Genomic DNA, 22,354 nt, shown 5'->3' with positions numbered 1-22,354 from the left:
GCGAAAGTTAGCCGAGAAAAGGTGGAATTATAGCTAAAGAACAGTTTTTCAGGCTCTGATAGCCGTTATGTGCCACCTGATTTTTTCTTAAATGTGGTCTATTTCAATGTGAATTGCCCACCAAACTGACCTAACTGAGGAAAATTTGTCCGGACTTGGTTCCGACCTGTCTAAGGGTAAAATCTCTTGTCCGGACTTTGGTTCTAACTTTTTTGGCTCCAACCCGATTTTTGTCCGGATTCTGGTCAAACCTAGGTTGAAATTTTCCAAAATCTGTCCGGATTTTGGTATCCTACCTCTTGGGGCATAATCAGGGGTCCTTTGGTCGATGCATGTGACCGTCACTGATTGCCACCACATGTGTTGTCCCAAGCCTCCAGCATTCGTTCACCAGACGGACCGTGTGTAGTCAATAAGTTAATCCAAATCCCTCATCGCACAGAATAGACTACTGACGAGACAATCCACAGAACATTAAATTAGACACAAACTACATTGCCCGTCGCTCGTACTCGAATACACTGGTTTTGCCAGCTGCAAAGCTGCGTTACTTATATCTGGTGCAAACTACAGCAATGACTTACATTCGAGGTCAATCCGATTGACCTGGATCAAAAACTTGGAAAACGGTGTCCCATAGTCCAGCAGAAACCCGCTCTCCGCTGTGTTGTCGCTCAGAACAGCACATGGCACTGGCTGCGTAGTCTGACTTACGACAAAGATTTATTCCGTCAACAACCGCGTACGCCTCCGCGCCTCTCTTGCGAAGGATGCTGCTCGCCACCAGTGCAGTGCGTCCATCGTAGGAGTTTATGATGATGGGTCGATCGGATGTGAACAAACGTCGACCAAATTCAGCATCATCGGCCCTCAAACGTTTGTCAAGCGCTAGCCACTGGCGATGCAGCACGGGCGGGCTTTTGAATGGGTTTGGCTCCTCCCGACAGCCCAAGCTGAGATTCAGAGAGCCTGACACCCGAACGGAGTCAAAGTCGCAAGTGTCACGCAGATCGAGAATGATAGCGTCTTCTGCTTTGACTTTTGTTAGGGCTTTTTCTTCGCTGATGCTCCAAAGCGTGTTGTATGCGTATTGGTCGACCTCAAGGAGTTCTTGGTTGTGGATACGTGGGAAGAAACTGTCCGGCAGTTTGTCGAAGTACTCGCTGATATATTGGAAGGGCTGGTCGCAACAGATGAACGCACCTAAATACCAGTCATGGCAGGTAAGCAAAATGGAGCCGTTACTGACATTTGACTTTCCCGTCTGGTCCTCTCAACTTCTCGAGCTCCCCATTCGCTTTTACTTTCTCCAGATAGTGGTATAACCCAACTAGCGCGAGGCCAGAGCTCGGCCCGACAAGCAGTCCCTGGCGGCACAGATCGAGGCTGGTGCGGTACGAGTCGAATGATGTTGCGAATTCTGCTGTGTCGATAACGTCCTTCCAGGGGAGGTCCATCTCTGCTGGCAGCGACATAAGATCCATCGGACGCGGGCCTGGTACCTTGTCTCCGGGAGCGATGAAAACCCTAGCAATTCTCAGGCATTAGTTGTTCAATCAAATCAGTGACAAAAGACCCACCCCACATTGACGATGTCAGGCTTCATCGACCTGAGGTATGTCCCGACGCCGGTAATCGTTCCTGTCCATACTCCAATCGGTTCTTTTGCTGACGACAAATATAGGCTCCTCACCTGCCGTTCCCAGGCCAGATGCAAATACCGACACATCTGGCAGCTGTTTCAGTAACTGTGGGCCAGTCCATCGAATATGCGCCTCAGGATTCTGATAACTCATTAGATGATGTTGACCCACATAGTCAATGTTTGCCGCTTACTCGAGCACTGGTGTATTGTGACGGGTTATAGTATCCCGGGCGCTTGCCATCATTAATCGCCGCCTGAATCCCGCCATCAACGTCAACAGAGGTGACCTGGGTTGGCCCCCCAAATAGTGTCCTACAACTCGTCAGTGAAATGAACCAGGGCGTTGTGCTGCCGGTCCGTACAGCTCCAAGTCCTGCTCGTGGTAAGATCAAGCTGATCAACGATGACAGGCGCACTCACGAAAAAGCGCAGAAGTTGCATTTTCGACTCCGGGTTCTTGTTTGAAATATAGGCCGACACTCCTTCCTCCCGCGCCAAACCATGAATGCGGCTGAGTATGGCCAATGATATCACAGTGTTGCCGGAGGACCATTCGACAATGCGTTTCGTGTCGTCGCTGATCTCGCCGCTTTCGACCGCTTTGAGCAACATGTTCGCCGCTGGGAATCTCGTCAGGTGGCCGCAAATGGCGTGTAGGATGGTGCAACTACCTGGCAGTGACTTGACATTGGCGGCCGGAAGCATCGTGAGCATCTTGGCGTATATTTCAACGCCATCGGCCTCGAATGGATGGCTGGGGAGCTCCACTAACTGGAGAGGTACCCATTAGACTAGGCAGACTGAAAATTGATGCGTACGGGGAGCGGCGGGCACTTGTCTGGGTCATAAAAATCCTTCAGCGCGTTCTTTCCAGAGAAGACATTCATTTTGGGATGAGGAAAGGTTCATCGTCGTGAAGAACTTATATGTTGACATCATTGCAGGACGATCATTCATTCCATGCGGCTTTGCTCTGCGACTAAATCAGGTTTGGTTTGGACTTGGAATCGAGCTGAGACCGAGAAAAGTTACCCCCATCTGCGGTATCGCAATAGAAGGATGTCGGAGTGACGAGATTTTGGGATCAACCGACTGTGACAGCCAGTGCTACTCTTTTCCGATCATCTGACATGTTTACAAGAGGGCTTCCAATCGCGCACGCTTCCCGCCTGCCAACCAGTCATGACAAGTCATCGAATACACAACCGCATCTTCCGTTATTCTGCCGGACCCGTCTGGAACGGGTTGCCCCGGGTAAGGCGACTCGGGGCCCATGTTGGGCGAAACTTCATAGCATCTGAGCGTGTATCAGTCGCGACGTTATCAGCCCAACAAGTCCAAATCGGACCTCATAATGCCCTCCCGGATCAGCCCGGCTTTCTCAGCCGCTTTCTGGCTTTGGATATTCGCAGGCGGAGTTCGCCATCCGACCCGGACAAGCCCGAGGCCGCCGTTTGCAGTGGGGTCGAGCACGTAGCGTAAAAGCAGATAGCAGCCATGGACGAAGACGTGGGTTCGGCGAAATTTGGGGAAGACTTTGAGCGCCATGAGTTTCACATCGAGTGTCGCCTGCGCCGGGTCGCAGCCAAGACTGAATTACTTAGTCATGTCTGTGTTGAATAATGAAGACGCCAACCTCATCACTGCGGCCAACTCGTCGGAAGCGCGGTCGATGACGGCAAACGTCAGGATATTGGGTCGAAGGCGCTGCTTCTCGAGGTAGATGAGCGTTTCCTGCTTGGATTCTGGATAGATCGTGAAAAACCAATATAAAAAAACAGTGTTGCACTCAGGCTGACCGAACGGCTTGCCCTTTGGGTAGGGGTAAAACCAGATGTCGCCGTCAGTTCCTGGCGGAGGCGCTGCTGAGAACGCACTTGCTAATGCGTCTGCATGGAGCGAAGGCTGGTGAGGGACTGCGTGAGCTAAACGCCAGAGCAAGGCAGGATCGACTTGCAATGAAAGGTTCGATCTTGACGCGTGCAGTTTCCAATGCCTCTTTCGGCGCAGGGAGAACACTGTTCAGGTCATATTCCGCTGCTGGGGTCGCCTCGTGAAGCTGGTCAAGGAGTGGTGCAGCCCGAGGCACAATTTTCTGGGTGTTGAGGTAGACAATAGACATGGTCAAAAGAAAACTAAGATTTATCTACGGTTATTGATCACATTGGTGTGTTTTTGATCTACTGCTCCTTGGTTAGGCTTGGAGTTTCGGGTTGATGCTGTACGAATGCAGCTTCTCCCTCCGCCTTCAACCTCGCATCATCTTCTCGATGCAGATCTCGATGTGTCATGAGCGTCAACGCAACGAAGAAGGAAATGGCCGCCATTGTAGCCAGGATGATGAATGTGATCCTGAAGCCCGCGTGGTACCCGACAACGACCTGGGACAACACATCAGGCGCTAGATGGCCGCTCGTGCGAGCAGAAACAGGGTTGTCCAGAATATCACGGCGCAGCTGGGGACTGATGTTGAGGCGATTGAGATGGCTTTCTAAAACGCTATTTCTGTGAACTGATTCAATGCGACGTTTGCATTGGGTCCATATAGACTTCACTTACACGATGGTGCCTGTAGTGGCCAGTCCAAGGGTACCGCCGATATTCCGCGCGAAGCTGGACGTCAGGCGTAAGATGGAATAGTAGAGGAAAACATTAGATTACCTCCGCATGGCGGTCACGACAGCCATGTCTTTACGATCTAGGGCACCTTGAACGGCAACCAATGATCTGTTTGCCATGGGTGAGAATTTGAACGTATATGTGATGGAGATTATACACACGGTTGAAAGGTTTGTCCAACACCGATGCCGGTAAGCAATGCATAACCGATTTGCTGAGCCAGAGTAGAACGTTCGGTCAGAGTCGCCATCAGTCCAAGACCGATTGCCCAGATGGCCCATCCAGCGAGTATAAGCTCCTGATCCAACCATCAAGTCCATGCGAGACACGGCCCAATGTAGACGCACGCGGTATCGTCCCGTAGCAGTAACGACTAGACCGGAGGCGGTTGAAGTGGCCGCTACAAACGGATAAACTTTAATAATCACCTCAATGGCGCTGAGAGAACGAACTTACTTTGAACAATGGTGAGAGGAAGAACTAGTAGACCCGATTTCACAGGGCTGTAGCCGTAGGCCAGCTGATAAAATGTGGGCAAGTAGAAAACCTGGACCACGGTCAGGAAACCATTTATGGTTTGAGTTATCGCGGCGCCGATAACAATCCGGTGCTTGAAGATGTACACTGAACAAGACAGTCAGCGAGATGGAGTCGCATGAGGTTGACGAACTAGGAAGAACGGGGAATGAGGGTATCCTCCATTCCCACAAAATGAACGCTATAGCAGCCACGCATCCAACGGCAAGCGCAGCATAAACGTGAGGGTTGTTCCAGTCGTACGAGCCACTCGCCCATGTGAGGGAAAGCTGTAACCAATTCAGAGAAAAGTCTCAGCCAAGAGGTTGTACATACCACAAACAGTGTTGAGGATACCAAGATGAGGAACGAGCCGACGAAGTCGATCCGAGACAGTTTGCTGAAACAGAGTCAGTCATAGCGATTCGGTTAGTAAATAGCGAATACAGTTTCCAGTCTCCTTCAACAGACTTCAGAGGCATGAAAAAGTAGACGGCGATGGATGAGGCAGCGGTAAGCGGACAGCACAACCAAAAGATCCAACGCCTGATCTCCGTCATTCGAGAACTCCATAAGCCATAGAGACCCTACCAAGTCGAGTGTTCGACAAAAAGACCGCCAATGACTGGACCACAGCCATATGCAATCGCAACAGATGCACCCTATAGAATGTGCTTGGCGCTGAATGTGATTTTCGAGGCGCGCGTACCAGTATACCCTGATATTTTCCCCGCTCGCGCAGAGATACGACATCCGACACAATAATTTGGGCAATTGTCGACAGACCCCCGCCGCCTACGCCCGTCAGCTGGAAACTAATCAGTTAATGGAACGAATGTGCAATGAGTTCTAGTACAGCTCGGAAAACAATCAGCTGGATGAATGTGCTGGAAAAACCTGACGCGAGGTTCCCTCTGGTGGGTGCATTAGAATCATGGGGTCGGGTTTTGCGAGGCGCACATGAAGAAGATGGTCATGAGAGCAAATAGGACCACTTTTCGTGACCAAATGTCTGACAAACGACCATAGAGTGCCTGACACGCGGTACTCGTTCTGAGACGCGTTAGGATTGCTAGTTGGAAGGAGTTGAGGTTACTTACACGAAGAACGCAGCTGCAACCCAGCTAATTTGAGTGCCAGCATGGAGGTCGGAGCTTATGACGGGTAAAGCCACGGAGATCATCGTTTCATCGAGCAAGCTAACAGTGCCTACAGTGGCGCATGCCAGAAAGACCTGTTAAAGAGGCTCAGACACAGACGTTGGGTTTGGGAGGGCGTACGGTGACAATTTTGTGAAGAGGAAGGTACCGCGTCTGGTCGGTCAGCTCTTTGGGTCCAGAGACCATGTCGGAGACGGGGAGTTGGAGGACCATTGCAGCCCGACACCCAGACTTGGAGAACCCATGAGTGACTAGTCACAGCCGCCTGTCACACGTTGATCTCGATTCACGATTCGGAAGTTTTCATCGCGACTTCTTGTCCTTGGCGCTTAAATCGAGCCGGCACGACTTGACTTACCGCCTTAAGATGGACCACCGCCAAGCCGAGCTGTCAAAGATTGTTCATCGTTCTAAACTTGAATCCGACCTGCAACCACTACTGAGCTACCACTTCAATAACCTCCCACTTTCACCATTGGCATGCCCGTCGACCCTCTCCTGAATGTCTTTTCTGGAGAACGTGCACTCCATGACTTCTACGATCCTGACCAAGGCCCTCTTATACCAGTAAAAACAGCCAACTCCGTCTTCAAATTGATTTCTCAAAATTTGTGTTGTAGCTCGTTGAGCTTCCGGAACGCCTAAACCCATACCGCAAAGGTAATCGTCGCTCAGTCCATCATCTACCAACGTTTCTCATACATTGCTACTCAGACGGGGTTCGCATCTATGCAAAGCTAATGAGCCACGTTCCCGCAACCAACGTCAAATCCATCCCTGGTTCGTGAAACACTCTCGCTTTCCCTCGCAGACCGATTAACTCTGTCTCTCAGCTTTAAATTTCATCCTTCGTGGGCAGGAAAAGGGCAAAATCACCTCCGACACACATACTCTTGTCGAATACTCGTCCGGGAGCACCGTCATCTCGCTCGGGATTCTCGCCCACATCTATGGCATTCCCAACGTTCACGCTTATCTCTCCAACAAAACGAGCCAGACCAAGTTAGAGCTGCTCAGGTTTTTTGTAGGTCCCCCGTCCTCGCCGCATACACAGAACTGATGACCTAGTAGGGACTGGATTTGTGCGTCTCCATTTTGACATAGAGACACTGGCACCTGCCATCCTGACGGAACTCTGAAGGACTCTCTTTGGCGGACACGGTCAACCAGAACCGCTTGACCCTAATGGCGGTATTTTCACCGCCAATATCGATGGAGCGCAAGATGGCTTCTACAACCCCGACCAGTATTCTAACCCAGAGGCTTGTCCTGATTTATGTAGCTCGATGCAAGTTAACGTAGCGTTGATGCAGAATTATGAGTCCCACATGCGTTGGACAGGACCACAAATCATCAAACAGCTTCCCGGCATCTCCGTATTCGCTGCCTGTATTGGGACATCGGGTCAGTTTAAGACTCTTTCAAACATCAAGTTTCTTGTTTTAACATCTTGGAGGCACGATGACGGGATCAGGTCTTTACCTGAAATCGGTTAAACCCTCTGTTGCGCGGGTCGGGTTGGTTTTTTACTTGCCTCGCCTCGACAGTTCAGGACTGATGTTGCTTTGCAGCGTTTGCCCAAATCCCGGTGAACGTGTTCCTGGCCCACGTATGGTCAGCCTACTGGCGCCGGTTGAGTTCCCGTGGCGCGAGGCTGTTGACACCATCGAGGAAGTAGGAACATTCGAGTCCTACGAGAAAAGTTTGGAACTTTGTCGCAATGGTCTGCTTGTGGGCCCATCGTCGGGTTTGGCACTACTTGGGCTCTTCCACTATCTCGACAAGAAAATCGCCCAAGGAGAACTCGAGTCTCTTCGCAACGACGACCGCGAAATTCCCTGTCAGAAGCCGCTTTCCTATCGTTGACGTTTAACTGACCACCACTTAGGTGTCTTTATTTGCTGCGACCAGCCTTTCCAGTATATTTCCGAATATTTTGACAAGCTCGGCCCTTCGTATTTCTTACCTATTCGCAACGAGGAGCTCATTGGTGTTGATTCATACAAGTATGGCTACGATCCTGCATGATTTTTCACCTCATCTCACCTTAGCTACAACGTTGACTGGGAGATAACTCCAGTGGTCGGACACAAAATGCTTGCTAGTCAAGAAAAGGTGAAGGTCCTCGACTTGCGGGATGCAGAAGACTTCGCTGTCTCCCACCTGCCTTGTTCGTTGTCTCTATCATTCAGCATTCGTGAAGCAGCCAACCCATACAAGCACCCTCCGACGATGGTAGAACAGTTCCGATTTCTCGATAAACGGCTGGGGGCTGACGATGCGCAATTTGGAGAAGCAGTGCTCAGCAAGGGTGATGTGGTTTTGACTCTGTCGTACAAGGGACATGTGGGGCGCCTTGCAATGAGTGTCTTGCGAAATCGGGGTGTCACTGCTCATTGCGTTATCGGGGGAGTTGATGCCTGGAAGGATGTGGAGGGGAATGAGGGATTGTGGAAACAGAGTTGTAGCTTAGCGACGTTGTAAAAGTCATTGTTTAGAGTTGTTTAGGCGCACCTTTGACCTCCCTCCTCCCTCGAGACTCGCCAACCATTTGCGTGCAGCGAGGACGTACTTACTGCAATGCGACCATGAGAGCAAGAAGCGATGGATGTCGGATCTTGATGGACCAATCGCGGAAATGCCCAACGCACAAATGTCTCATCATTCTGGTCGACATCATCAAACTCGATATAAAAGGCGCCTGTCACGCTGCTATCACTTTCTCGCTTTCCGCGCCCTCCTAATTCCATTTCCCCAATACTGTGTTATGCTATGCCTCTCCAGCCAACCGAACTTCAGCCTCGTCCAACTTGCCTTCCCATTACGATCAAGAAACTCCCATAATGATAGCCTTTGCGGTCTGTCTCCAATTGTTCTATGGCGCATCGAGCTGACCTTGGCCGCAGTCAGCCTCCAACTAAACTACCCGCAAACCTCAAACCCCACCCGACACACTCTCCTACCTTATCACCCCGTGTTTCTCCTGGGCCAGCTCAGCTCGCCACGGTTCACAAACCACCGCTTGTGGCTGTTGCCCGCTCTCTGCTTCTGAATCCTTTCCCTCCCAAACACTTTTGATGTCCACATGCACCCCCGTCCGACGTGTCGCATCACGGAAGGACCTTGTTTCCACCTGCTGGATCTATCTCCGTAAATCTTAGCCCGCACCAAAATCCAGATGGGTTTTTCAACCGAACCTTGGGGATCAGTGTGACCGACAAGTGACCGGCTAGCGCCAACATATTATTCCGAGCAAACGACTTTTCCGAGCGGCTTCCTGTCCTCGCACTATCATGGGTCTCATCTGGCTGAGGCATCCTGTCCTCTGGCACTCGTCCCGTGTCGCTGGTGGGTACAACTATAATGCCATGACCGCTGAGGAGAGGAAGCTCCTCGTCGCCAGATGGCACAACGTGAGTTGCTCTGTCGTTTCCTTCGCATTCCTATGATGGATTGCTAGTGGTATACAGCGGACTGGGACTACGCACAAACGACCGTCATCTTTTTCTGTACTGCAATTTTTGTGGCTGCGGTCTTGAACAAGCTTGCGTGGCTCCATGGAAGAAACTTGATGCACGTCGCTCGGAATCGTCCGGGTTTTGGCGACAAACTCACGGCAGCAATGCGATATGCTACAGCCCGCCAGTTTTATCTCGGCCTCACTCGCTGGTACACACCGCCGCTTGCTGCTGTCGTTGGAGTGTGTGGCATGTCAATCTTCATTCTCGGTATTCATTTCTCACTCATGTTGAATCCCTTCAAACAACGTTATTCTAGCACTTATGTTCTCTGCCCGACCATTCTACTGGCCTAACGAACAAATGGGACATAGTCCACCACTCGCCACCCGTTCTGGCTGGATCGCCATCGCGATCATGCCGTTTATGATGTGACCTTTCGTTCGCACTTGCGTTTCTGTATTCATGGGCATCTTAGCGCCTTTGCAACCAAAATAAACTTCATCGGCTTGGTCACGGAGACGTCCCACGAAAAACTGCAAGTTTTCCATCGATGGTCGGCACTCTTCATGTGTAAATTCTCTTTTTATGTGCGAGGAGTGGATGATCATAAATCGTTTAGATATTGCCTCTTTGGTCCACACGTTCCCGTTCATCATCAACAATGTCGCTTTGGGCATCATGGAATCGCAGTATGCCAAGTCTCCGTGGTACTGGAGTGGCATTGCTGCATTAATACCCCAGGTCAGTCCACGTTCTTGCCCTGTTTTCAAGAATAACGGTTGGTAGACGTACCTTATTTTAATGTCGTGGGGCATTTTCCGCAACCAATACTATGAGACCTTCAAGAAGTGCGAAATCCACTTAAACTTGTCTTTGATATTCCATCTGACGAACCTTATTAGACTTCATTTCATGTCTGCCTTCTCATCGAGCACAGCTGTTTTTCCCCTGACATAGTTGGACAGAGCTTCTGGTATCTTTATGGCCGCCCTCTTTATCCATGTCAATTTCCGTCTGACCTCTTGGTGCGTTTCTTTCTGTCATGAGTCATTGTGTTGTTGACCTAATTTCAGGGACTACTTCTGGGCAACGCTGGCATTGTATGGTCTTGCTTGGTTGACCCGCGTCGTTCGTACTCTTTACACCACCGGCTTCGGACTGCCGTCGACCATCGAGTCCGTTGGGCCCAACCTCGTCAAAATCAGCATCCCGATACAAGGTCGCTTCAGTTGGGCGGCCGGCCAACACGTTTTCATTCGTGTTCTCGGTCTCGGTGTCCATGCGTTGACGTCTCACCCGTTCACAATCAGTTCGATCGCAGAAAAGGATAAAGTAGTTGAGTTGGTTCTGCGCGCTCGGGGCGGACTTACCCAGGCACTCCAACAACGCGTTGCTGGGAAGGCCAGCTGGTCCAGTAGAATTGTTTTGGATGGACCGTATGGCGGGCTGCATGCGCCACTTCCTTTGGAGCGCTATGAGCGTGTCGTGTTTCTCAGTGGGGGAACAGGTTTGTTTTATGCGCATGGTTATTCAATAGCTCAGTGATTGTAGGCACGACTTTCACACTCCCTATCTTCAGGGACCTGCTTCCCAAGCTAACAGAAGAATCGGTGCTGAAGCGCATCAGTTTTGTTGTCGCCGTCCCAGATGCAGGTGGGATATCTATGGTCTTCTTTTTCCTTGACCATCTTTTGATGATGCGGCCCAGACAACTATGCTTGGATGGGACCTCACCTCGCTGCTGCTACTGCAAGTCACGGAGACACCGTGGACATTCGAGTTCACTTTACTCGGTCTGGCGATGCCGACATTCCCAGCAAAGACGATGAGTCGGATATTCACAACGCGAACCCAGAGGGCGTGGCTTACGGCCGTCCTATTCTTGGCGACATTATTCGTGAGGCCCACGCCAGTGCGAGTCGTGTTGCCATCGTTGGTAAGCATTGCTCTTGCCCACTTTCGTTGTGTGTGACACTGTTGGCAGCATGCGGCCCGGATGGCTTCCTTTATGACGTCCGCAATAGCGTTGCTGGCTGCGAGCTTGATATCGCTGATGGATTTGGAGTCTGCAGGGACCTTTTCTTGCACACCGAAACGTATAGGTGGGGCCTCCATCTAAAGCATAAGATTGCTTGGTGCTAACCGTTTTCTAGTTGGTAAACGTGTGGGGCTGGAAGGCGTCAATTCTAGTATAGTTTGTTGTTTTAGTTTTCTAAATCCAGAGTATGCCGTATGCCGTATGCTTGAGTTGAATACATGGCACAACTCCGAAGAATCTATAGGCGTATTTAAGGAGCAAAGGGGAGCGAGGGTATGATCATACTAGTAACACACACACTGAAAATGACCACCGTGCGTATCTCCTCCTTGCCGATGACAAAAGACGCTGACCATGTTCCTCCTCAGAACACCCAAATCCCTGTCTCGCACAATTGCGGCAACTCCTCGTGCAGTTGCGGCGCCTCGTAGGTGTTTCTTCTGGGGACAAGCTGCAGTCGTTCTGAGTCAGACTGTGTTAGATGTGACTGCAAGCCTGGCGGGTGCAAATGTTAATCCTGGAAAAATCCATTTTGGAGATCCTCGAGTGGGGAAAGTTACTTGTAGTCGTGCTGAAGATTGTAAACGCGGTTGAACTGAACTTCAACTTGAACCTGTTGCGGTTTGACAAAAGTACCAGAACACTACAGTGTAAGCGAGCAAGGGCGGTACGAAAGTGATACGAAATTTCTTTGAAAAAGCAGGCGAAAATTGAAATCGAAGGGTTGAAGGAGCCGGGTGGCGGAAGCATTGACAACGCAACCTTGAGGCTTGACATCAACCTAAAGGTTCCGAGCGCGACATCGTGCCAGTGAAAAAATAAGTGGGGGCGGTCATTGCAAAGGAGTTCAGCCTGAGCACCTTTGTACCCAGTGTCTTCAGTTGCTTTTGAATTCCGAGTGGGTACGGTAAACGCTCCTGGTGGTGCGTCGGTTATTGCAAGGCGTTGATTGTGAGACTAGGAGGTGCTAAGACGTGTCTGCGTTGGCAATTTTGTCGAGAATCATGATACTAGTAGTCGCTGATTGGGCAATGGGCCCGGCCCGTTGAGACTGCCAATGGTAGAGTTGTACTTGGGGTGGGCGCTTCTAGCTAACAGGTTGTGTGGCGCGTGGATAAGATGCTGGAGGGATCTGGCCGAATATGATTCCTCTTGAATTTCTCCATGGTGGAGCGAAAAGAACAAGTACTTGTCACACGAGCATGTGCTGGTGACCGCCCGCGATTTGGGATTTTTTCATCTGCCATCATCGTAGACTCGACCTCAAGAAATGGGTGAGAGATTTCTCGTGTCATACATACTCACACCGATTGTTATTATTAGCGATGTCCGAGTCATCGATCTTCCTCCTCCATCCATTTGGGCTGCCAACGTTTTTTCCAACCAACCACGATGCGCTCCCTGGACAAAAACGAGCTCCAGATACATGTAAAATCAAAACGCCACATAGAGTCTCCCCGACACATAAAAGTCTTCAAGGTGACCGCCACACACGGGAATGAAGTCATTGCGTCGTTGAAAATATGGAAAATTGTTCGCACCGAATTCCGCGACGATTTCCTGGTCACACTCTACGAGGAACTCTTTGAGCTCTCAGAGCTCTTTGACAAATATGGACGAGTCCGGCCACGCATCATCGAACCTGGGTACCATAGTGGAACAATGTGCTGGGGAGAAGAGTTAAACAAGGGAGACCTGTTCTACATATTTTCGGTCTCTGTGAAAGAGGAGGTGCGCATTGCTGCGTTCTTAAATCTATTCTCAACATTTAATACTGCTTTGTTAGCTCCATGTCAATGGGCAAGGGATCGGCTCATGGCTTCTCAACAAATTCCTTCGTTCACAACGCATTCAGCAGGAGGATATTGTGATCTGTTGGCCAACGTACAATGATATAGACGATCCAGTGGAGGAGACGGGGGACCGTCAGGTTGCGTTCTTTCGCAAGGTATGGTCGAATGCGACATTTGCTTTGCTTACATAACATTCCCCCAGAATCATTTCCGTCGGATCGGACGCACGAGATTTTTCGGGTATTCGCGCAATAATCGCCATGTCTCTCGTCTCCTTTCTATTGAAGAAGATGTTGAAGAATTGGGCGCAGGGTTCAAGGAGGCCCCCACGGACCCCCAACGCGAGTATCCTCTGCGTCACGCTATCAGGTGTGATAAAACATCCCGAATTGTCGACACAATTCAAGAATACTACGATCGAGATCCGTCCAGCATCCACGCCTTTGACTGGGCCGGCTTTACTCCCCTTCATACTGCGGCTGACAACGTTAATCTCTTCGCCCTTCGCAAGCTCTTGAGCTGGGACATGAGCGCGGACCTCGTGAATATAACGAATGCCAGCGGCGAAACCCCTCTAGGAGCATTACAACTCCAGATGAACTGCGATCGTACGGATGTGGACACGCAATTAGTGTACAACTGGGAAGGGTACCCAGAAGACGAACTCGAGGCAGAGTTTTTGCTTAAACAAAGGATGGGAATCCCGGTTCCCAGCACGCTCGGAGAATACATCCAGAAGAGCCGATATGGCTGCACTTGTGGTCAGTGTACCGGCGGCTGGCTGTCTCCTCGTATGCGTTTCCAGCTTTCTTGTGAGTGTGATTCTTCGGCTTCATTCCGTCTTGTTAACTCTCTCAACTTAGGTAAAGCTGCCTATGCAATGGACACGATGCCAGAATTCTACGACGAGTTCACCCAGGGCAAGCCTGGTGACCTCACGCAACTCTACTACCTGCACTCTGACTACATTCCGCCCACATTTCAGTCAAACTTCTACCTGTCGTTCTACGAGGGCTACTGCAACGTGTTTAGAGCTATCTATGAGCTTCTGGAGTCCACGGACGAAATTCTTTCAGTCGAGACTGTCGAGCGCCGTCTTCCTGGCACAAGCTACTACTTGCGGAAGGGCGGCCGCATCGAGTTTGTCTTGGATGCTATAACGAACACTGCCTATGAAGCGTCCGCCCTTCGTGACAATGAGCACGAGGAAATATTTGGGGAAGACGAGGGTTGGACTGCATTACCAACTTGCGCCAACGATCTCGATTTCCAGCTCGTCCGCACGGTGCTGGGCCTAATTCCAGGCAAGAGATGGGGTCCTTACCAACTTATAAGTTATCGATAACACCTGCAACTGAGCGAACTCGGGCGGATACAAATTGATATATAATTGGCAAGAATTGCATGAAATTTGTTTGAGTCTGGGTAGACCGGCAAATACTTAAGAAAAAAAGAGTCTCCTTCAAGTTCAAGGACTGAGCGAATATTCTCCTTCCAACGCAATGATCTTCTCCACCGCTCGCTTGTAGCTCTCGCTCTCCTGCAGCTTTTCACCATACGCAAACAACCGGGGGTGGCTCTCCTTCGTTAGGCCTCCAGGCGCGCGAGCACTTCCACTTGTTGCAAGGAGAGTGGGATAGCTCATCATGAGGTCCGCTCCGGTCAATGTAGGCCTACGAATCAGTCAAGTTGAAAACTAGACGCGATAGACACACCCGCAAAGATAAGGCCCGCCCTCTGGTGCAGTCGCAAGCTGGTCTTCGAGGAATTGGAAGTGGGCGACAAAGTTGGGGTCCGTGTAGCCTTTCGCGATCTTGCCCGCAATGCCAGAGGTGACAGGCTTGATGAAGAAGGGCACCGGCGCGGTCTTGATGTCTGATACGAGCTCAGAAATCACAAGCAGAAGCAGAAGAAAAAAAGTATGATGCACTGTTTTGGACGAGCGCGACAAGGAGCAGCGACATGAGCGAGCCCTCGGTGTAGTGCATGAAATAGCGGTAGCGCAGATACGACTCTGTCTCGCCGCCCAGCTTTCCCTCCTGCCCGTCTTTCCACCGCTTTGGCACCAACGCGCCACCGCCAAAGTGGTCAGAAAGGTACTCGGTGATGAATGCGCTTTCGGCCAGCACCATGTCGCCAATAGTGATCACTGGTGCCTTTCCGAGCGGGTGAATGGCCTTGAGCTGCGGATCGGCCAGCGCGGTCTTGGGGTCGCGTTTGTATCGTTTGATTTCGTAGGCCACATTGAGCTCTTCAAGCAACCAGAGAATACGCTGCGCGCGTGACTTTTCTAGCCAGTGGAGCACAATCTTGGGCGAGTCGGAGTCGGGGGAGGACATGGTGGTTTCGGAAGAAGTAGGAAGCCGAAGGAACCAGGGTAGCTGAGAATCATGCTGTCGTCGTCGATCGGATGCGCGAGTTTGTAAATGCAGTCTTTTGAAGCCCAAAGTTAAACACTTGTCAGATTTGTCCCAGTGAATTACAAGAAATATAACTAAATCACAGCTTCGCCTCAACTGCCGACGGTTTGGGTATATGCTTCTCAATGAAGGCAATCATGTCATTGAGCAACTTCTCGCGGTGCGCGGGTTCATGCACCAGTTCGTGGTATCCGTCCTGTCCATTGGGTTAGCATAGTTTGACTATAGTAGAATGGGAACAGTACAGTGTAGAGAATAGTCTCCTTGTCGTCGGCAGCGAGCTTCTCGATGTAGTTCTCTGCAGCTTTCGAAGAGGTGATCTGTTGCAGCGTTAAAACCACTGAGTGGATATATATGAGAACACGAGCCTTGTCTCCAGTACCGTGGACGAGTAGTACCTGTACCCCGGTTAGCAGATGGCACAAGGGAAAATAGCGCGAACAGGAAGTGTCTTGGGCCATTTCTTGTACTGTTCAGTGAGCAAGAGTTCGCCCTGACAAAGGTTCAGCAAAACATTGCATCAGTGGTAACCACCGACCCAACTGAGCATATCCGACACCCCACGCAGCGTGCCCTGCAGCTTGGAGAGTTCGTCTGTCTTGCACATCTTGTTGTAGTTTTCGTCATGCGACAGGTCGTCGTAGTTGAGCGGGGTGGGGATTGTGAAATAGGGGACACCATTAGCGATCATTCCGCCTGCCCAACGCTGAATTTTGGAGGCGGGTGTGGTCTGGTGGACAAGGGGGCTGCAAGCGATAACCCCTGTCAGCATCGCCTTGGCGTCGTCTGCGTAGCGTGTCGCAAAGTTAAGCACCTCCCCGCCCCCCATCGAGTGGCCCGCGAGAAAGACAGGCAGGCCCGGGAACTCCTTTTGCGCGTGCTGGATTGCCCACTTGATGTCGCCCATCTGGTCAGGCCCGCTCGTCTTCCCATACGCGCTTGACTTGCTCTTATTCGCCTTGTCGAGTGCGGTCCGCCCAAACCCGCGCTGGTCAAAGGCAAACACGCTGATTCCATGCTCTGCAAATACGGGGTGGGCCTCGGTATAGCGGCCAACATGCTCCGCGAAGCCGTGAACGAAGACAAGCACGGCCTTGCTGCTTTCTTCTTTCGCTTTGTAGACCCGAGTGTAGAACTTGGTTGACTGTGGGCCCTCGACCCAAGCCTCCGTATACGCGTCAGACTTCATGTCGTCAAGTTTGTGGAGAGGCATGGTGGGGTAAGAAAGAAAGAAAGAACCAAGCCCGAAATAGAAATGCGATGTTCTGCCAATCTTGATGTCATGCTAATTTTCTGCAAAAAATCTGTCTCTGGCTTGCCAGTGCAGCTTGCAATGAATGAAGAATCAAATCTCCAAGGTGAAGCGACCTCCGTTGGTCTGAAAGGAATACTCTCATTTCAACGCAACGATCTTCTGCATATTTGGCTCAACCCTCGCTTGCTATATGCCCACAACTACAAAGCTGGGTTGGGCCTCGTCCGCGGTATCCTGACCTTCATTCTGGGGGGAATTGTCGTTTTCTTACACTCGTGCAACGACCCTTTTAGTTAGAAAACCCTCAGGCTCACTTTCTACACCAAGACAGCGGTATCCTGAGATTTTGGCACAGTTTGCTCGAACCATTCTTTCCTTTTCATCAAAGCAAATAATGCATTCAAAGAAGGAGTGTCGAAGTCGATTATATCATGAATTAGAAACCCGCTGCACCGGGCGCGTTGTCCCCCTCCCGCTTAAGTCGCAACAACACCTCCTTGAAGCGGGTCAGGTCTGTCGTACCAGTGCCAGACCGCGCAATGGTTTTGCTCTGGGAGTTTTCAAGCTCGACATATTCGCAGATGCGCTGCCACGTCGTTCCCTTGGAGAGCGCGCCAGAAAGTGTCTCGATGAAGTGGCTTTCCGAGTCTCTGTTTTCATGACCATAAGAATACGACGAATAAGGACAGAAAAACACGCACTTGTTGTCCCGGATCGCACGTGCCTTCTTCTGGTTGTACGCCTCGTAGTACTCGTCGATGGCCTGCTCGGCCTTGGTGATAGTCGCTTGCCGGCGGTCCTTCGCCGCTGCCTCACGCTTCGCAATCTCCTCCGCCTGTTTCTCGCGCCATTCCCTACAAAACAGTTAGTTGGAGGGGGTGAAACGCAAACGAATTGGCCACCACCCACTTGATCACCTGCGGCTCGTCCTCTTCAATCTCCTGCGTCAAAATGGGGGTCGAGGTGAATGCCGACGGTTGTGGCCGCGGGGCGCCAAACGTTGGTGCCTGTTGCTGGATGAACGGGGGGGAAGTCTAGCGTAGTCAGCTTAGCACTTGACTCTTGCAACTTGCACAACTCACCGGGACCTCAATATCGGGGAACTCGCTCGAGAACTTCTCGATCTCGTCGTCGCCGGTAACCTTGAGTGCTGTTTGGGCCGGTGGTTGGGGGTCGAATGCGAGGAAATCATTGGATGACGAGGAACCTAGTGTCAGGTTGCGTGTGGGGACTGGGGCTACGGTGAAGTCGCCATCGAGAGAAATGTCCGGAAACTGGGCAGCAGCTGCGTCAAAGTCGATTTCTCCGCCCGCGTTGCTCGACGAAGTGAAGTCGTCAAAGTCGTCCATAGAAAAAGGCAATTTTGGGTGTGACGCTCAAAAAAGGAAGTTGGTTCACACGCTATACTACGAAGTCAAAATACAACAGAAAGCAGTCTATCTAAAAGCTACTCCTTGTAAACAAAACATTACTAGCAGTCACGATAACACGTATGTACACTATGTCAAGCTCGACAACCCGTTACTGGTACTCAACAGCTCTTGCCATCGCTCTCGCGTTGACATGAACATGGCTCGCAGTCTCCACATCCCAGCAAACCTCGACACCACTAATCCACGCCGATCCCAATACGTCTTCAATCGTCACACGCGCCTTCGGGTCTGGCTCGAGCATCTTTCTTATCAGCGGCCGGCAAGCGCGCGGAGAAAGGTTGTTGATTGTCGGAGGGAAAAGGAGAGCAGAGTTGGTATGGTTGCGGTCCCGGCTTTCTGACGCGCTTTGAGTGTGTCCGTTGCCGTTGGGAACCGCGGATTGGAGAGGAGGGCCAGGAGTCGATGCAGCAGCGGCAGCATATGCAGCATACAACTGGTCAGTGGGCTGCGCTGCCCGCCAAGGAAGCTCCTGGAAATGCAAGCAATAATAAACAATTCCACAGGCCCATATGTCGACAAGACGTGCATCGTAGGCTGACAAACGTGGTCAAAGCTTATTTTTAGCCAATGTAGAACAAAACATACGCTTTCCGAGGAACTGTTCTGGCGCGATGTATGGCTCGCTTCCACATAAACCAGTTGACATATGAATTGTGCCCTCCCATGGCAGCCGGTAGACCGTTGACGCTCCATAGTCACCAATCTACAAAGCCCGAAGTCAGCCCGAAGCCAGAACGGAGATCGCCGTACAGACCTTGAGATGCCCAACTGTGTCAAAGAACAGATTTTCCGGTTTGATGTCACGATGGGCTACACCTTGCGAGTGGAGGTATCCAATGCCTTGGAGAATTTGCTTGAAACAGCATTCGACCTCACTGGGCGACATGCCGCCTTTCTTGATGGCCGCATAGAGATCTCCTCCCGGACAAAACTAAACGATGATGTCAGTGAGAAAGAGTGCGAGACAGGCGCTATTTGTACCTCCATGACCTCACACCACTTTCCCTGTTCATCTTGAACCAAATCAACCGTCTCGACGATGTTGACGTGGTGCAAGGTCGAGCTGATGCAGAACTCAGCAGTGAGTTTCTTGACATACTCCTTCTCAGTCTCGTTGCGACGGCGTTTTCGAAATTCCTAATATGACTGAGTGACGACCGCATGAGAGCAGCCGTCTCACCTTGACGGCATACATCTTCTCCCCATCGCTGCGGTCCCATTTGTGAGCAAGGCGGACGACGGATGTAGCCCCTTTGCCAATGGCAACCTGTAGCACACCGTATAAACATCGGTTTTCTTTGTCGAAGACACACACCTTCTGGCAGACACCGTACTTCTGTGATAGACTTCCAACACTCTCTCCACCACCTGACTTTGCGCTCTTGGCTTTGTGACTCCGTTCGCTGCCGCTGTCGGCACTGTGTCTCGAACTAGCGCTGCGAGCACTACCCTTTCGAGAGAGTTTTGGGCCAGAGGCAAGAAGGTCTTTGAGAGTGAACTTGTGGCTTGCTTGGGAGGCCTCTGAAGCGATTGAGGCAGCGCGAGAAGGCGCTCTGGGGGGCACGGCGGGGGTATTCGGAACCGATGTTGATGCTGCCCGCTTTACCGATGACGGCGGTGGAATGGGTGAATTCGGAGCCGATGGCAAGGGTGCTGGGGAGGAAGTGTTTATCGGAGGCGTCTTGACTGCCTTCGCAGCGAGATCCTGACGAGTGTGGCCAGGTTCTTTCTCGTAAGCTGATGATTCGGGTGGGGGAAGTGGGATGCTCGAGGTAGGCATAGAGGAGTTGCAAAGTTGTGGTTGGTAAGTTGGGCGTCGTGGCGACACACTCAGTTTCAATGGAGTGGGACCATGACGGGAGGGAGTAGGTGCAAATGTGCGTTGCGCGAATTACGCCAGCGGTGCTTTTATGCCCAAATGCGGCAGATGATTATTATTAGTAATTTTATTATATTCCGAATATTCCATCGGCAGGCAGAGCGCAGCCTCGTCTTTCCATCGTCGCCACAACAGAGCGTGCCAATTTTTTCGTCAATCGTCGCGGATGTTCACATCGCATCTGCCCAAGCCTATAGCTTATCAAGATGAGATAAGCCTGGGCATTCCTTCAATTTTTTTTCTCCGGATCTCCCCTTCTTCAAGTGTCCTTCGGAGCTTGCTGGTACGGTTGTCTAGACCATCGATGTACCAAGTGCTTGCTCCCCGTGGTCGAAACGTGGAGGGCAAGGGCTATCCTCACCCAGGTTCTCCTCCGAGTCCGCCGTCTGAGATTGACGCGCCAAGCAAATAGCAAACGATATGAACTTCTTAATGAGTCGAAGCCGTAAGTTGCCGGTGGGCGAGTGCCCGGTCATTCACCACGACAACAAAAAAGACGAGGCGGAGTGAAAACAAAAAGAAATGGACCCCCGAGATGCAGATAAAGAACAGACCACGTTGAAAACGCCCTAAAGCATCTATGAAGTCGCCACGCGTGTAGGTCTGCGAGAGCGGAGACGGATCGGTGCAGAACAGGACTACCTGGGACGATCATAGAAGCTCTATATTGGACGAAGGCCGGGCTTTACGGTAGTCAGAAGCCGTTAACTTCGGGGAACAAACCACATTTTTAGCGTCCTCCTCGATGGAAAGGCCGATGGCAGGAAGAAGGCTCCGTTTGAGGCTAGATGAATGAGCCTGCTGCTATCGACCAAAGTGCGGTAAGTAAAACTACCGCCTTTGAGAAAAATCAACCGGTACTTGATACTATTATTGGCCGAGTGTTGTTGAGCGCTCATTAGGCATCGAAAGCTACAAGTGGCGGGGCCACAAGTTCGAATTGGCAGCAAGGCCAAGGGTCATCCTACCCCCATAGTTGTTGCAATTGGCGGGTGAAAGAGAGGGCAATAGAATGCGGGGTATAAGTCTGGAATCAGAGGCAACTTGAAGTATTAATGCAAATATATATGCAGCTAAGAGGCTGCAAGTGGCAAAGAGAGAACTAGCCAGGACCAAGGGTTGTTAACTTTGAAGTCAGAACCATCCCAGCCTGCTACAAGTTGTGGGTCGTGTGTTTCATTCCTACACAAGGTACAGCCTATGCATATTAATACAGTTGCAACTGGACCGGGTAAGAACGATGTGAAGACCAGAAAAGTTAACTCCTACTCAGTTATCGAGAACCTCGGTTGCGGTATCCCTCTCCACGTCGACGGCTACGGCCACGACTACTGCCCTATCCGCTGGTCAATAAGATAAATCCTATCCGCGCGATGGAAGCATACGCCTTTTCGTCCTATGCCAAATCCTTCCGCTTGCTGCGAGGGCGGTACCTCTTCATGTTCTGGTTCTGTCTCCATGTCCTGAGAGTCCACGTGGCTCGACGGCAGCAGAGGTGACGCCATTTGCTTCTCCCAATGGTGCTATGTCCACAATGAGCAACCAAAACGATGATGCGAATACAAGAACAACCCACCTCGAACTCCAATCCTTCATCCTCCCTTCGCAAAACACGCACAAGCGCGACTACAAGCAGCACATTTAGCAGCACAGAGGCGAATATGATCATGAGCCATTTGCGTCGCCGCTGTTGTTTGCGGCCCTTGCGCCGTCGTCGATCACTATCTTCATTTGGCAGAGAACTAAGTAATGGGACATCAGCAGCTGCATTGGGAGTGTCGCTATAAGGTGGTGGTCCAGCTTCCACATCAAGAGCAGTAGGATGTCGGTAGGAGGCCGCCTTTGGTGAGCTGCTGTCGTCGTCAATGATCATGAGAGAGCTGTGGAGAGCACGTGACCGGCGCTGATTGAACAACAGGGAGATCTGAACAACTTAAACTGTTGCGCTAAGCAACAAGCTTTGCGCCGGCTTCTCCGCGCGTGCCCGCTATATATCGATGCTTGCTGTCTCGAGGTACCTGATAGTAGTTTCCAACAGAATCCAACTCGTTACAAACAACCCACATCGTCTGATAAAGGCATGGACGGGAAACGATGATTCCATGGCAACCAGTCGTTCAGCGTAAGGAATATCA

At 51.1% G+C, this 22,354-nt stretch overlaps 10 protein-coding genes across 10 annotated transcripts; 3 read left to right on the top strand and 7 right to left on the bottom strand.

Moving 5' to 3' along the window:
- Window positions 1–490: 490 nt before the first annotated feature.
- On the bottom strand, window positions 491–2,532 carry MIND_01396400 (Cysteine synthase B; the record flags this gene model as incomplete). Its single annotated transcript, XM_037370374.1, has 11 exons — window positions 491–534; window positions 585–662; window positions 715–1,203; window positions 1,250–1,527; window positions 1,581–1,641; window positions 1,694–1,784; window positions 1,837–1,957; window positions 2,008–2,018; window positions 2,066–2,265; window positions 2,317–2,416; window positions 2,464–2,532. The coding sequence occupies 11 exons, from the start codon at window positions 2,530–2,532 to the stop codon at window positions 491–493; spliced, it is 1,542 nt and encodes a 513-aa protein (XP_037213375.1).
- Window positions 2,533–3,825: 1,293 nt separating this feature from the next.
- On the bottom strand, window positions 3,826–6,153 carry MIND_01396300 (Efflux pump FUS6; the record flags this gene model as incomplete). Its single annotated transcript, XM_037370373.1, has 15 exons — window positions 3,826–4,150; window positions 4,205–4,258; window positions 4,307–4,372; window positions 4,426–4,562; window positions 4,612–4,664; window positions 4,721–4,888; window positions 4,935–5,070; window positions 5,117–5,180; window positions 5,228–5,326; window positions 5,372–5,442; window positions 5,490–5,588; window positions 5,637–5,694; window positions 5,741–5,833; window positions 5,881–6,014; window positions 6,061–6,153. The coding sequence occupies 15 exons, from the start codon at window positions 6,151–6,153 to the stop codon at window positions 3,826–3,828; spliced, it is 1,650 nt and encodes a 549-aa protein (XP_037213374.1).
- A 267-nt stretch (window positions 6,154–6,420) lies between these two features.
- MIND_01396200 (Cysteine synthase) lies at window positions 6,421–7,968 on the top strand (the record flags this gene model as incomplete). Its single annotated transcript, XM_037370372.1, has 9 exons — window positions 6,421–6,507; window positions 6,561–6,600; window positions 6,655–6,720; window positions 6,774–6,964; window positions 7,012–7,022; window positions 7,082–7,344; window positions 7,397–7,457; window positions 7,512–7,780; window positions 7,829–7,968. 9 exons carry the CDS (start codon window positions 6,421–6,423, stop codon window positions 7,966–7,968), a joined length of 1,128 nt encoding a protein of 375 aa, XP_037213373.1.
- Window positions 7,969–9,233: 1,265 nt separating this feature from the next.
- Window positions 9,234–11,561, top strand: MIND_01396100 (Ferric-chelate reductase; the record flags this gene model as incomplete). Its single annotated transcript, XM_037370371.1, has 13 exons — window positions 9,234–9,353; window positions 9,401–9,668; window positions 9,718–9,829; window positions 9,877–9,971; window positions 10,021–10,142; window positions 10,188–10,249; window positions 10,304–10,315; window positions 10,367–10,426; window positions 10,475–10,908; window positions 10,953–11,054; window positions 11,110–11,337; window positions 11,386–11,503; window positions 11,555–11,561. The coding sequence occupies 13 exons, from the start codon at window positions 9,234–9,236 to the stop codon at window positions 11,559–11,561; spliced, it is 1,740 nt and encodes a 579-aa protein (XP_037213372.1).
- Window positions 11,562–12,831: 1,270 nt separating this feature from the next.
- MIND_01396000 (Ankyrin repeat family protein) lies at window positions 12,832–14,577 on the top strand (the record flags this gene model as incomplete). The annotated part of the gene is made up of 4 exons (XM_037370370.1): window positions 12,832–13,170; window positions 13,226–13,387; window positions 13,435–14,044; window positions 14,096–14,577. 4 exons carry the CDS (start codon window positions 12,832–12,834, stop codon window positions 14,575–14,577), a joined length of 1,593 nt encoding a protein of 530 aa, XP_037213371.1.
- Window positions 14,578–14,700: 123 nt separating this feature from the next.
- Window positions 14,701–15,580, bottom strand: MIND_01395900 (Glutathione S-transferase; the record flags this gene model as incomplete). The annotated part of the gene is made up of 3 exons (XM_037370369.1): window positions 15,163–15,580; window positions 14,948–15,107; window positions 14,701–14,905 (listed from the first exon to the last, which is right to left on the bottom strand). Exons 1-3 carry the CDS (start codon window positions 15,569–15,571, stop codon window positions 14,701–14,703), a joined length of 774 nt encoding a protein of 257 aa, XP_037213370.1. The 5' UTR covers window positions 15,572–15,580.
- Window positions 15,581–15,731: 151 nt separating this feature from the next.
- MIND_01395800 (Hydrolase-4 domain-containing protein) lies at window positions 15,732–16,865 on the bottom strand (the record flags this gene model as incomplete). Its single annotated transcript, XM_037370368.1, has 5 exons — window positions 15,732–15,848; window positions 15,898–15,972; window positions 16,021–16,050; window positions 16,095–16,145; window positions 16,191–16,865. 5 exons carry the CDS (start codon window positions 16,863–16,865, stop codon window positions 15,732–15,734), a joined length of 948 nt encoding a protein of 315 aa, XP_037213369.1.
- Window positions 16,866–17,343: 478 nt separating this feature from the next.
- MIND_01395700 (Clathrin light chain) lies at window positions 17,344–18,256 on the bottom strand (the record flags this gene model as incomplete). The annotated part of the gene is made up of 4 exons (XM_037370367.1): window positions 17,344–17,557; window positions 17,609–17,761; window positions 17,817–17,941; window positions 17,990–18,256. 4 exons carry the CDS (start codon window positions 18,254–18,256, stop codon window positions 17,344–17,346), a joined length of 759 nt encoding a protein of 252 aa, XP_037213368.1.
- Window positions 18,257–18,428: 172 nt separating this feature from the next.
- MIND_01395600 (Serine/threonine-protein kinase hal4) lies at window positions 18,429–20,120 on the bottom strand (the record flags this gene model as incomplete). The annotated part of the gene is made up of 6 exons (XM_037370366.1): window positions 18,429–18,874; window positions 18,926–19,043; window positions 19,095–19,271; window positions 19,322–19,477; window positions 19,521–19,607; window positions 19,656–20,120. 6 exons carry the CDS (start codon window positions 20,118–20,120, stop codon window positions 18,429–18,431), a joined length of 1,449 nt encoding a protein of 482 aa, XP_037213367.1.
- Window positions 20,121–21,492: 1,372 nt separating this feature from the next.
- MIND_01395500 (uncharacterized protein) lies at window positions 21,493–22,110 on the bottom strand (the record flags this gene model as incomplete). The annotated part of the gene is made up of 3 exons (XM_037370365.1): window positions 21,796–22,110; window positions 21,605–21,742; window positions 21,493–21,555 (listed from the first exon to the last, which is right to left on the bottom strand). The coding sequence occupies exons 1-3, from the start codon at window positions 22,090–22,092 to the stop codon at window positions 21,493–21,495; spliced, it is 498 nt and encodes a 165-aa protein (XP_037213366.1). The 5' UTR covers window positions 22,093–22,110.
- Window positions 22,111–22,354: the final 244 nt, after the last annotated feature.

The sequence above is a fragment of the Mycena indigotica genome, assembly GCF_014461135.1.
Source record: "Mycena indigotica strain 171206Taipei chromosome Unknown Mind.scaff0017, whole genome shotgun sequence".
NCBI classification, from domain to species: Eukaryota; Fungi; Basidiomycota; class Agaricomycetes; order Agaricales; family Mycenaceae; genus Mycena; species Mycena indigotica.
This window is presented reverse-complemented; position numbering and strand designations above follow the sequence as displayed.